Source organism: Gossypium arboreum, chromosome 12, assembly GCF_025698485.1.
Source record: "Gossypium arboreum isolate Shixiya-1 chromosome 12, ASM2569848v2, whole genome shotgun sequence".
NCBI classification, from domain to species: domain Eukaryota; kingdom Viridiplantae; phylum Streptophyta; class Magnoliopsida; order Malvales; family Malvaceae; genus Gossypium; species Gossypium arboreum.
In genome coordinates, this window is record NC_069081.1 from 104579486 (window position 1) to 104592650 (window position 13165).

The following is a 13165-nucleotide window of genomic DNA, read 5'->3' on the forward strand; positions in this document are numbered from 1 at the left end:
TGAAATTTAATCTATTTACCTTCCCAAACTATCATAGTAACCAGACAAAATCAACTTGCAAAACAATGTGTACTAAGTAGTGTTATGGAAGTGTAATGCTAATGAAATCAAATTCATTTAATATTCCTTTATAAATAAGACTAATACCCAGAATAACAGTAATGCTATATTCTAGCAAATTAAATTACTTCTGCAAACAATGAACGACCATGAAATTAAAAATAATCTAAGGATAAACAAGAATTAAATAAGTTAAAAACATGATCCATTAATGTATTTTCTAAACCAAGAAGCTATAAAAACATGATCCATTAATGTATTTTCCAAACATCTATTTAAAAACTTCCATCCAAAATGCATTTGAAGATAAAAAAAATTGGCTTAACAAAATAATAATTCAAAAATTAATTTAAAGATGAACAGCCATGAACAACCATGAAATTATATATATTGTATTTATATCACAACAAAGTAGCCATGAAAACTTATATAATAAGGCTTAATTTTTATATTAATTTTTATATAATAAACCCATATCAAGCAGGGAAGGATGTGATAGTAGGAGAAGAAAGGCAGATAATACTCGATGTCATATCACAAAAGATAACCAACCTTCTCCAAATATCTGGTCCGGAACCTTATTACCTTTTAATTCTCTCAATCTCTAAAACAACTTATTGTTATTTGTTATAGACTACTATGGAGCTCAAAATGCAGGCAAAGTTACAGTTTATATGCCATGGAATATGGATGTATCTTATCAAAGGAGTCTGGAATATACGCCAAAATCTCATTAAAACATAGCATAAAGTTTTAGCAAGGATAATCAAATGAGAACAAGCTAACTATAACTACCGGAAAGAGTTCAGATATATCAAACAGTAACAATAAAAACACAGCAATCATTCAAGGATCGATCATATATAGGAATAGATGAACAACCTTGTTTCTATTGTCGGCAACAACAACATATAAGGCATTGTTATGAGTTCAAAATACCCGAGAACAAACCTTCAAAATCAATTTCAAGGCTACCGATTTGGGGAAAAATAGTTGGGCTGCTGATTTTAGGTGGAACTTAGGGATTTTAAGAGGGGAAGAAAGAGTAAAGAGAAAAGGTTGGGGAAAAAAAGCAGAGAAAAAAATGTTGTGCTAAAAATTTTGGGAGAAATTTAGGGATTTCAGACTCCGAAAAAAGGGGGAAATGAAATTCAGAAGAAAGGGGAAATGAATAAGGTTCATCGAGGTTATTGGTTGGGTAAAAAATGAGGAGAGCAAAACGACGACGTTTTGCCTAAAAGAAATCAACCTTTGCGGCGTTTATCCACTAGCGCCGCTAAATCCCTACATATTGCGGCGTTTAACCAAAAAACGCCACTAAAAAACCTATAAAAAGGCACTGTTTTGATTAAAACAAAATAACATTTTGCGGCATTTTTCACCTAGCGCCGCTAAAGCCCGACCTATTGCGGCGTTTTAACAAAAACGCCACTAAAAAATCAAATAAAACGGCATTGTTTTGATTAAAGCAGAATAACTTTTTGCGGTGTTTTTTCACTAGCGCCGCGAAAGCCTGACATATTGCGGCGTTTCGCCAAAAGCGCCACTAAGAAATCCAATAGAACGGCGCCGTTTTTATTAAAACAAAATTATTTTTGCACAAAAAACGCCTTTATTGGTTATCTTTTGCGGCGTTTATGATAAAAACGCCGCTAATGCCTTTGATACTACTAAATATTTAAAGAATATTTTTATAAAAATATTTATTTTGTCTACTAAAATTATTAGTTTAGTGATTTTATAAAAAAATTATTATTACTATTTTTAGAAATTGGATTTTATAATAAAAAAAAAACAAGTAGTCTCAAAACAAATATCGTATATTTTAATAAGAAAACAAATGATTAAATGGCTATAATTAATTATTAAGTTAGAATTATCCAATGTAAGCAATCAATCTCTCACATATCAAATTTCTATTAAAGATTGAGATGTTAATCATGATTTTAAATTATTCTTTTCGATCTAATCTCCATTTTATTAAAGATATTTCTTCCTAACTAAAATATAACTATTTTGTTAGATGTTCGATGTGGAATGCTTTAGTTTTTGCATTTCATTTTTATTTGTTATAATTTGGTCCTATCCAAAATAGATAGTTACCTATCCATATCAATTTGTTATTTTTTTATTTATTTATCAATGTTTTTTTTAAATCTAATATTTAAATATATCAAATGGTTTAGATTAAATATTTTTAAATGTAAAGGCATTAATTTATTATATAAAATTTCATCATTTAACAAATCTCAAGTAAGCCTTAAATCCTAAACCATTTAATATATATAAAGTTTATCTATTATCTCTTAAATAATTTAAACTATAATCATAATTTTAATATATTAAAATTAATATTATCTCTTTACAATTATATAAGAAATTATTTAATATATAAATTAAAAACACTAATTAATCTAAACCCTAAACCTCTAACCCTTATCCCTAACTCTTAAATCATAAAACATAACCCTTAAGCCGTGAACACCTAACCCTTAAGCCCTAACCCTTAAACCTTAAACCCCAACCCTTAAACCATAAACCATAAACCATAAACCACAATCCATAAACCTTAAAATAGTAACTCCTAAACCCTAAACCCTAAACTATAATGATAATTAATTCAATATTTTAAAATTAATACTATCTCTTTTATGATTATATAAGAAATTATTCAATATATAAATTAAAAACAATCAGTCATATACCCAAAAACTTTAAAATTATTTTAAATAATAGTATTTTTTTCATTTTAACAAATATTTTTCTATGTTTTTACTTTTAAATTTTTTTACGTGTCATTATTTTTTGAAGAATTTAAATATTCAATTAAAATAAATTGTTTTAATTAATATAAATAAACCAGTTAAATAATAAATAGACAGATAAAATATTTTTTGCGGCGTTTTTGACAAAGTGCTGCTAAAGCTTGATCTATAATGGTGTTTTTCAAAAAGCGTCGCTAATGCCACTAAAGCCCAACATAAAACGACGCGTCTTACTAAATTTTTTCCGGCGTTTTTCAAAAAGCGCGCTAATGCTAGATCTATAACGGCAATTTTCAAAAATCGCCACTAATGCCACTAAAGCTCAACATAAAACGACGGCGTTGTGCTTAATTTTTTTACGGCGTTTTTCAAAAAGCGCCGCTAATGATCGACCTATAGCGGCTTTTTTTAAAAAGCGCCATTAATTCTTGATCTATAACTGTGTTTTTCAAAAAGCGCCTCTAACTCTCGATCTATAGCGGCGCTTTTTATCCAAATGCCACTAAAAACCTATTTTGCTGTAGTGAAAACAACCTTTTTCAATCCATTCTGAACTAGAATTGTCATCATCCGAACTTATCACAGATTGAAATTTGTGACACCATCGAACTTCTCAATATCAAACCTTATTGTTGTCATCTCTGAACGAGTTGATCTACGAAAATTGAACTAGCTCTAATACTACTTGTTGGGGATTGACCCGATTAAGCAACGAACAAGTAAAAAATAGCGGAAGAAATTGAGAAATTGAACACACAAATTTAACGTGAAAAAACCCCTCTAAAGAGGATAAAAAACCACAAGTAAAGATAATTTTACTAAAATGGCAAAAGAACGAAGAGTACAAAAGATAGAGATAAAAACTAAACCCCAAAACCCGAAAACAAAGAACCCTCAAAACGTAAATAAAAAAATTTTCAAAACCGTTATGAGTTCTAATCTTTAATGGGTGTGTTTTCTAATGTTGTAAAAGAGTTTACTTATAGGCTAAATTGTAAGTCAAATAAATTATACTAATAATACTAAATTTTCTAAAAAGAAAATATATTTTGTTAATTTAACTTGCAAGCAATCTCTTATTTTATTTAATAGGAATTTAGGTCACACAACTCTAACAAAACTAAATCGATCCCTTTAGTAATAAAGAGATTAATTTGATCTAATCTTTCTAATACAAGGACTTAACGTAATAACAACTTATTTAAATACAATTCATAGACTTTATGGATGGTTTCGGATGAATTTGATTTGAAATTAATTAAATCAAGTTAATATATTTTTAATTTAGCTTTATTTCATAAAATTTTAAAATGGATCTAATCCAAAATTTAATAAATTTATATTATTACATGATTTCTATAAATATCTTATATATTAATATTCTTTATCAGCAAAAAGAAACCTTTTTAGTTTTCAAGATCCTTTTTTAAATGGAAACACTTTTTTTTCTGAAAATATTGTGATTACTAAACAAAACTTGAAGCCACTTCATATGACTAGTTTTGGAGTCTTGAGTAGAAACAAGAAAAAAAGAACAGAAGAAAAGGTGTTCTTCTTAGTTTTTAACATTAAGTGCTTTCCATTATATTCCAATTGTTTCACTAACCCACTTTATTATATGAGTTGGCGGATAAAATGAATATAAATACATAACACTGCTACTACAATTGTATTTCATAAATTCTAGACCCACCCTTTGAGGTTGACTGCAAAAATTATATACTTTCTTTTTGAGACTAATCTCCTCTAAGTTCTAATACCGATTTCAACAGAAAGCTAAAACATTATAAATTACTTAAACAATCATTTATTTCAACAGATTTATTATTTTGTATAATTTCAAAAACACCTAAAATAACCATTCTTTTTAATAATAAAATTGAAGATGAATATTGATTTCTTTAATCTACCATCACTCTAGCGGCACCTTTGGTTTGTAGAAATGATAACCGTGAGGTGAAAATGGAATAAATATAAAATAGATGTTGCGTTGATTGAATGAAATACACATGTATGATATAACATTGTCTGGCTTACTAATATAATCATGTTATAGAATATATTAGGCATAAATTTGAAATAATATTTTATTTATAAAATTAAATTCATTGTTGTTTTAATTTATTAAATAAAAATATATTTCTAAAGATAATTTTAATTTATTTAAAATTAATATTTATTAATATTAAACACTTCAAATAAAAAATATTTTTAAGTATTGAAAGAAAGAAAAGAAAACCAGAAAGATATCTCAGTAGATAAGAAGAGATTATTACCATCAGATCATAAAAGGGCAATATTGAAGGAATATTTTTAAACTATTCCTTGATGCCTTAAAGAGGCCATCTATTGGGTGGGGTAATGAATGCCAATACAAGCCCAGTCTGTAATAAGTACCTATACGGTGAAAGCTGTAATTGGCAAAACAATGAACCAAACAATTGAAAAAATAGTTAGCCCAACACCACATAAAAATGATTCCTGCATCTGAAACTTCATTACTAATCTTTTCTTTCTTTTGTAATATGAATCAGTAAAGATCAAAATTATTTTTATGAAATAATTTCATTATAAAATATTAATACAAAACACAATTTCTTAATAACAAAACAAACTACAGACAAGTCATTGGTTCAATGGCACGTGATGAAAGTAGACACCAAATAAAAAATTCAAATCAATTACTTTCCACATCCCTCTAAAATTGGGCTAAAAAAACATATGAAACAAGCTTTTGATATCACTTTTGTGAAGCAAGTAAAAATCATAACTCATCAGATCAGACCTAATTCGACCCAACCTGACCCGACCTGATTGGGACCATACATACCCTTTAACCAATTTTTTCCCAGTGTAACTTGTGCTATAAGTTATTCTTTTACTTATAAGGTTCAAACAATATTCTAATCCTTTACAAGCTATTCTTGAAAAAACAACAATGGCGAAACTAGCTAACCAAAGAGAGATCATTACAAACAAACTACACTTGAAAAGATTAGCCCTGTTAAGACCTGGAGAAAACCTTACCTTCATGTTCACGATCAGTGTTGGAATACGTAACTTGGATTAACATGACATACAAAGATTAATAACTCCATCCCAAGTGTACAGATTGGAGAGAGCTCTTCCCTTCAAGTTCAAGGGGCCTCCATCAACTTCCATATTTGAAGTCCTACAAACTGAGAGAAGCCTTCCAGAAGTACTGAGCTATGCTTTTTGAATTCCATTGTTGGAATGATTTCGTCACGCCCAAGTATCTCAAAGGCAAACAATAGATATCTACTAACGGATGCAAATCCGCAATCAACATATTTTTGCTGTTGCAAGGCAAACAAAAATCAAACAAACGGATCTGGGAATTAATAGATGTCAAAGGATAAGTAAATGGCAAATTCAAACATGCAAGGAATCCCACCCAACATTCAAGCTAAAGAGCAAAAAGATCTATTCTGAATTTTTAAATTATTATGTAGGCACACAGAAATTGCATACATTATGACCCTCAGGTATTGGTACATGTTAAACACAGGTATTTTCAATCTTTTCCAAGATGTTCATGGTCTCCAGGGGGTCCTTGGATGATCCAATCACTATACCCACATCTAGATATGCATTGGTCGAACATAGGAGTCAAACACGAGTATTTCAAGAAAAATGAAGAATCCAAGCAATATAAGCATATATTATACGTAAATTAAGGCAGTACAACTTGGAATAATCCATTCCGTTACAGATATCACTGAACACATTCTTTTATTTTCTCTGCCCCTTACCTGGAAAAACCCAGTACAAATTAACCAGTTCCAAAGCAAAAGTGAAATGTCATTGATGTAGAGCTTCAACAACATAATCAATTGATAAAAGGAAAAGAATAGTCAAAAGGAAATTACCAGTTAGTACTCATATGAAAACTGCTACTCCTGCTTGGCATAATAGTGGGGGGCTAACTCTGTCAACCAAAGGCCATCAATTATTGTTATATTGCGGATGTACTTATTAGTAGTTTTGACAAACTCGTTGAAAATAATGCAGTCCGCTTTTGTTCGGAATAACACAGATGTTGGATGGATCTGCACCACCTCACCACTTGCCAAAGCCCTGTCATTTGGTTAGGTAAATGTAAGGAACTTATACCTCAGACCTCTTGAACAACTAAACAAACACTAAATGCTGATCTAATACGATCAAATGAGAATATAAAGCAAGGGAAGATCATGTAGAAAGATGAATGCATCCTTAAAAATGAATGCTCTAAAAGCTACTATCAAATCATATCCATACCTGTATGTTCCGTCAGGTTGCTTCAAAGCTGCATTGAGGAAAAAAGCAGCAGCAAGGCATCTGCGGAACTGAAGTGTGTCGTCTCCACAAGAAGAAATGCAAAGGCCTATTTGTTCAACAAGTCGGCGGATTTGACTGCAATGAAGCAACTAATAGACTTAGCGAGGCACACTTACAAATTTTCGGAGATACATTTTCAAGACTCTTGTTTACAGAAGAGTTTTAATGTGTGCGAAATAAGAGAGAAAGTCCCAACAAACTAAATACGGGCATGTGTGTATCCAACCTGTGGATGTCACGAGCATGCCGTAAAGAACGGCTATTGATGAAGTTTTCCTTGCACCACTTTCTCATAACTTTTTCAGCCTTATCTTTGCCAATCTCAGACTTTCTCTTCTCCAATAACTCAATAGACGTTCGATAAACATTAATCAAAGTGAGATGGTCTCCCTCGGAACTTGCAAAGCATTTCTTTGCAGTTCTTGCCTGTCCAATAAGAAAAAAGGGATTTTATGTGTTTTCATCATTAACCGGTAGAAAAGAACATAGAACTAAATCAAAACATTTAAGTCCACATGCATAACAAGGACAGAAGTTTGTCGCAGACAATATAATACCTCATCCAACTTCTCACGTGGCTCATAAAAAATAGATTCTACTGAAAGCATTGCGACAGCAATTAACATTTCATCCAGGCACTTGAATTGGCTAGCTAGGATGAGAGCTTTAGAATAAACAGGATCTAATGGGAGCCGAGCCATTTGACGACCAACTGGATCTGACAGTTTGAATTCATCAGTTAAAGCACCTAGCAAGAGCAACTCCTCCAATGACTTTTTAATAGCTGCGCTGTTCAAATGCAAAAAAGAGTCATTCACCATTATACACCATATAAAGCAGTAATTAAAAAGTTCACTTTATCCAAATTTGCTCAATATTAAGCAGTGATCAAAATCAGGTAGATGATTTTATCACACAATCAATGTTCTATGATCTGCAAAAGATGATAACATAAAGCAAAAGAGATCTACACAATTAGCTAAAATTAACCTAATCAAGTTCCATCAATGTTCAAGGATCAAGAAATAACTAGAAAAAAATTTGCATAGATGCACAAATAAATTAAGGAAAGCCTCTAGAGAAATTCACCTTGAGGGTTTCTCTATGAAGTCAAACCCAAATATATCATCGACACCCAGGGCCTTGAGCTGCAAAATGACATTTGAGAGGTTGCAGCGCTTAATCTCAGGCCTGGTTGAATCCTCAAGCTTTTCAAACTCGCTCTCAGGATAGAGACGGAAACACTTCCCAGGTCCTTCACGCCCTGCACGTCCACTAGAGCAAGAAAGAATATATCATTATTTTTTAAAAGAACTTCCATCTTAACCATCTCATTTGCCAAGTACCTTCAATTATAAACATAAGAGAAAGGGCCAAATATTAATAGGTAAAACACAAACAAAATTGAAATGCAGGTCACTTAAGAAGCATAAAATAGAATGACACAGTTTAAGCCAAAATGCCAGCAACAACCACTCCCTCAATCCTTCTTGAAAACCACTCAATAAACTGAGATTAAAAAAAAAAAAAGTTAAATGTAAAAGAAAAATGTTTATCATTCATCCCCTACCTTCTCTGTATTGCTTGTGCTTTTGAGGTTGGAACAATAATCAATGATTCCATCCCCTTGACTGGATCATAAGAACGAGCTTTTACAACTCCAGGATCTACAACATACTTAATTCCAGGTATTGTCACGGATGTCTCAGCAATATTAGTTGCTAGTATAACCTAAAAATAACAATGCATTGACATGATTAACTGATCGCCTGAATGAAGGTTTCATCAAATTTTATTTGACAAACTAAAACAATAAAGCAGAAATAAATAAAATAGATGTCAACCAACAAAAAATGGTCTACAAGACTAAATTTATTATTCAAGTTAAAGACATCTTTAAGGTAAAGTTGTATCATACTGTAAACATAAAAGCAGTAATACAAGTATGATCAACATAGATTGCATTTAGAGAATATAAGCCCTTGCTACCCTATTCTCGTTTTAACATTAAGAGTAATCAGATAAAACATGATTTCAGCAATGTAAGGACATTACATTGCACATAATTCTCATTCTGGCAACATCATACACTGTGTATTCCTTACATTAATTACTATATCAAAGATCACCCGTTTATACACACTATTAAATAATTTATGAAGCTACCTTACGAAACCCTGCAGGAGCAGGTGCAAAAACTCGCATTTGTTGTTCTGAAGGAAGGGATGAGAATATAGTAACTGTTTTCATGTTCCGCTTATCTTCAGGTAACCGTTGTAAATTCTCATGGATTTGTTTTTCAACCGATTCAATCTCTTCTTGCCCAGTCAAAAACACAAGAATGTCACCAGGAGCCTCCTCCGAATGAATCTAATAAAGTGTAGGTACACATCAGGATCCATATGGTCAATATTTTACAAAAGTATTCCAATGGCATTTTTTAGGAGAAGGCATTCCCCACAAATCATAAAAATATAACTACAAATCATAAAGGTATACCTTCAACATATAACTACAAACAAAAATATAATAAACAAATGATTCTGGTAACGAGAAACACACTGTCATTGTCATAAAAATTTGAACCCCAGAACCAGTGCAAAGATAAAATAAAAAATGAAGACAACTAAAAGAGTACTGCCAACAAACCTGGAATATGGTGACAATAGCAGTATCCAGATAATCAGTCTGGGGATCGACGGTATAGAATACACCAACTGGAAATTGTCGTCCTAGAACACGAACAGCTTTTGCGCCACCAAAGTATTTAGAGAAAACATGTGCATCCAAGCTGGCAGACATGATGATCAATTTCAAAGGTGACAAATTCCTCCCCTGGCATTGGTTTAAAACACCAATGCAGGGATCAGCATTTTCTTTCTCCAAGATTGCACCATTGCTTGCCCTCTTATGACCAACACTAGTTTGATCTTTTATATAGTTGGACCTCACATTTTGTACCCTTTTAAGCAAACCCAACAATACATCAGTGTGGACAGTTCTTTCATGAGCTTCATCAACAACTATCACTGAATACCTAGAGAGATACGGATCCAATAATGCCTCCCTGAAAGAGGGAAAAAAAAATTTATCAAACCAGCTAAACATCAACTCCAGCATAACTAAACAATATAAAACAAGATGTCTTTAACAAAAGAAGATTACCTAAGAAGTAATCCATCAGTCATGTACTTGATCCTAGTTGAGCTTGAGGTGACATCCTCAAACCTAATTGAATACCCAACTTTTTGTCCCAACTCAACACCACATTCTTCAGCTACCCTTTTCGCAACTGTGACCGCAGCAACACGCCTCGGCTGCGTTACCCCAATAGTTTTTCCATCATGGCAGAACCCAGAATCAAATAAATACTGAGGTATCTCTACATAGAAATATAACAGCCTATAAATATCACAACGTTATCAATTGCAGTTAAAAATAAAAACCCAAAGAAAGTATTACGCACGGGTTGTTTTCCCACTTCCAGTTTCTCCAACAATGATTAAGACATCATTCTCTTGAACCACCTCAACAAGTCTTCTCTCAACTACAATAAAAAGGATCAACCTTTGTATTTTTAAATAGAAAAGGCATAAAATTAAAAGTAATTTAATCCAAGGAAGAGACTGTAGGAATCTAACAAACCTGAAGCAATAGGAAGCGACTTCCGATGCTCTAAAATCTTTTGTCTCCTGCAAATTAAAAGTAATTATTAGATTCAAATTCCAATTCTTAGAAAAAGAGACAGAGTGTGAAGAATGAACCTGGCAAAGAAATTGGGTTTGTTGTTATTATTTCGGTTGTGCTTAAAAGAGATGTTGCCGTTGGGTTGTTGGGATTCCGCCATTGATGGCATCTTTGCTCTGTAACAGAAAAGGTAAAACTACTTGAGACTCAAAACTAAGGGTGCGCAATCAGTTGATTCAGTTCAGAAAAATAGAAAACCAACTTAACTGACTTCCCTATTTGTATAAAGCGAACCAAATTTGTATAAAAACCAAGGGAACCGACCAACCATTTTTTCGGCCAGTTTGGTTATAAAACCAACCAAACCGATTTTTTCTTTTACAAAACAAGGCCAGAGAAGCAATAATAGCTGTAATAAAAATATTAGAGCTCCACTGGAAGCTCAATACTCTAATACAATTCATATTGACTAATAAAATGAATATAACCCAGAATGCCAGGCATCAAGAAAATAACATCCACCATAAAATCAACATAAAAAGAAAAAGGGAAGAAAAAAAAAAAAAGTAGACACGGTAGTTAAAGCATACAAATTTAGACAATATAAACCAAAAACATAAATTTTGAGACAAATTAGTTACTGAAGAACCACCAAGATCAGCCTTGTGATCTGTTTCACTGACAACTTTTCATAATGGGGTGGGCAGGCATGCCAAAGAAAGAAGTGATTCATCGAGAACAGTTAAGACTTCATTTTGCAATATTGAATCAATGACCCAAATAACATGTAACCAAAGGCATTCATATGGAGCAAAACTAAAACACATAAAGTCAAGAGATTTATGATCGATATTGAATTTGGGAAGCAATTTTTCAAACCAACAAAAACAATAACCTCATAGAAGCTTTAAATTTAAGTGAAGCTGCGTAATATGTCAGTAGCAAACTTTTTTAGAGGGAAACCCTATCCCCAAAGTTGGTGGCAAATATGAGAAAACCAGTGCAACTCAAGTAAATGCATGGATGATCTTAACACTTTGAAGTTATAACTTTCTTCTTGCAAGCGAAACAAAGTAGGAATGGCAGTAGGTCAGATTTCTGCATTTTCTGGATTATCCAAATCCACAAATATCCGAATATCATTATCCAAATCCGCATCCAAATTAAATATCATTATCCGCAGGATATAGAAATCCGCAAAAATCCAAATCCAAATATGCTAAAATTGAAGTTTTAAAAACAATATAAAATCAAACAAAAAATTAATTTTAAATAAAATTTATTCATAATTAAAAATAAATAAATGCCAAAAACTAACAAAAGTTAAATTAACAAAATAAGTGTTGATTGTTGAAACACACTACAAGCAAACTCAAACCTGCTTTTGCCACATAATTTGTTGAAACTTTTAAATTATCATCAACACTACAAGCAGGCTTCTCAATACATTGTAATTAGCCACTTAAAAGACAATTACTAGCAACCACCAATACATTCAGTTATCAAATTAACAGAATAAATTATCAAAATTCTACTGATAGTACATATAAACTCATCTCATTCAACAAAAGCTACAAACATGTTGGCGTTACTTCCAATTATGCATTTCTTCATCATTCTTAACACTTCCTCCATTTTTTAATACAACCCTTTCAAATATTCCTTTCAAATTTAATCCCACCACCGAAATCATTCAAACACAAGTGCGGCAACTATGTCTTAAATTACAAAAATCTTCAATTAATTTAAACATACACAAAATAACCCAGCAATTCGTAACCTTCAACATCAAGAACATGAGACAATAATCCTACTTGGCATTGAACACAGAAAAAAAAAACATGGTAATAAAACTAACCCTTCAAAGGAGATGAGAGAAGAGTGCTCCAAAGAAACCGATGGGATAGGCAGTGGTGAGAGCAAAGGTGTGGCCGGTGGTTGGTAGTGAGAGCAAAGGCGGTAGTCGGTAGTGAGACTTGAGAGGCGATCTGGGAAGTTTAGAGGTTAGGGCTTGGTATGTGAGTTCTGTTTTGGGAATTTTAACTTTTTACCTTTATTTTTAAACTTTAAATAAATTATGATTATATTGCTTTATTTCATTATTTAGTGCAAATGTTATCGGTTTATATCAATTTCTAAAATAAAATAAAATTTTAAAATTTAAAATATATTTTAATTATAATTTTAAAATTGAATTAGTCATCAAATTGGTATGTCAATAGTTTATATAGTTTGATTAAATAAATTATTAAAAATATATTTAAAAATAAAACAAAATCAATTCAATTAATTTTTTATCTTAGTTCGGTTTG

At 31.7% G+C, this 13165-nt stretch overlaps 1 protein-coding gene across 2 annotated transcripts; it reads right to left on the reverse strand.

Moving 5' to 3' along the window:
- Positions 1–5371: 5371 nt before the first annotated feature.
- On the reverse strand, positions 5372–12948 carry LOC108480009 (pre-mRNA-splicing factor ATP-dependent RNA helicase DEAH10). 2 transcript variants are annotated; one of them, XM_017782904.2, is made up of 14 exons: positions 12712–12948; positions 10931–11029; positions 10812–10858; positions 10633–10713; positions 10332–10548; positions 9816–10233; positions 9333–9536; positions 8737–8897; positions 8256–8441; positions 7724–7955; positions 7393–7592; positions 7107–7241; positions 6716–6923; positions 5372–6142 (listed from the first exon to the last, which is right to left on the reverse strand). In XM_017782904.2, exons 2-13 carry the CDS (start codon positions 11020–11022, stop codon positions 6740–6742), a joined length of 2157 nt encoding a protein of 718 aa, XP_017638393.1. In that variant the 5' UTR covers positions 11023–11029; positions 12712–12948; the 3' UTR covers positions 5372–6142; positions 6716–6739. The 2 variants fall into 2 exon arrangements, with proteins under 2 accessions (XP_017638393.1, XP_052879403.1); XM_053023443.1 differs by having other exon boundaries at positions 5372–6598.
- Between the last annotated feature and the right edge of the window lie 217 nt (positions 12949–13165).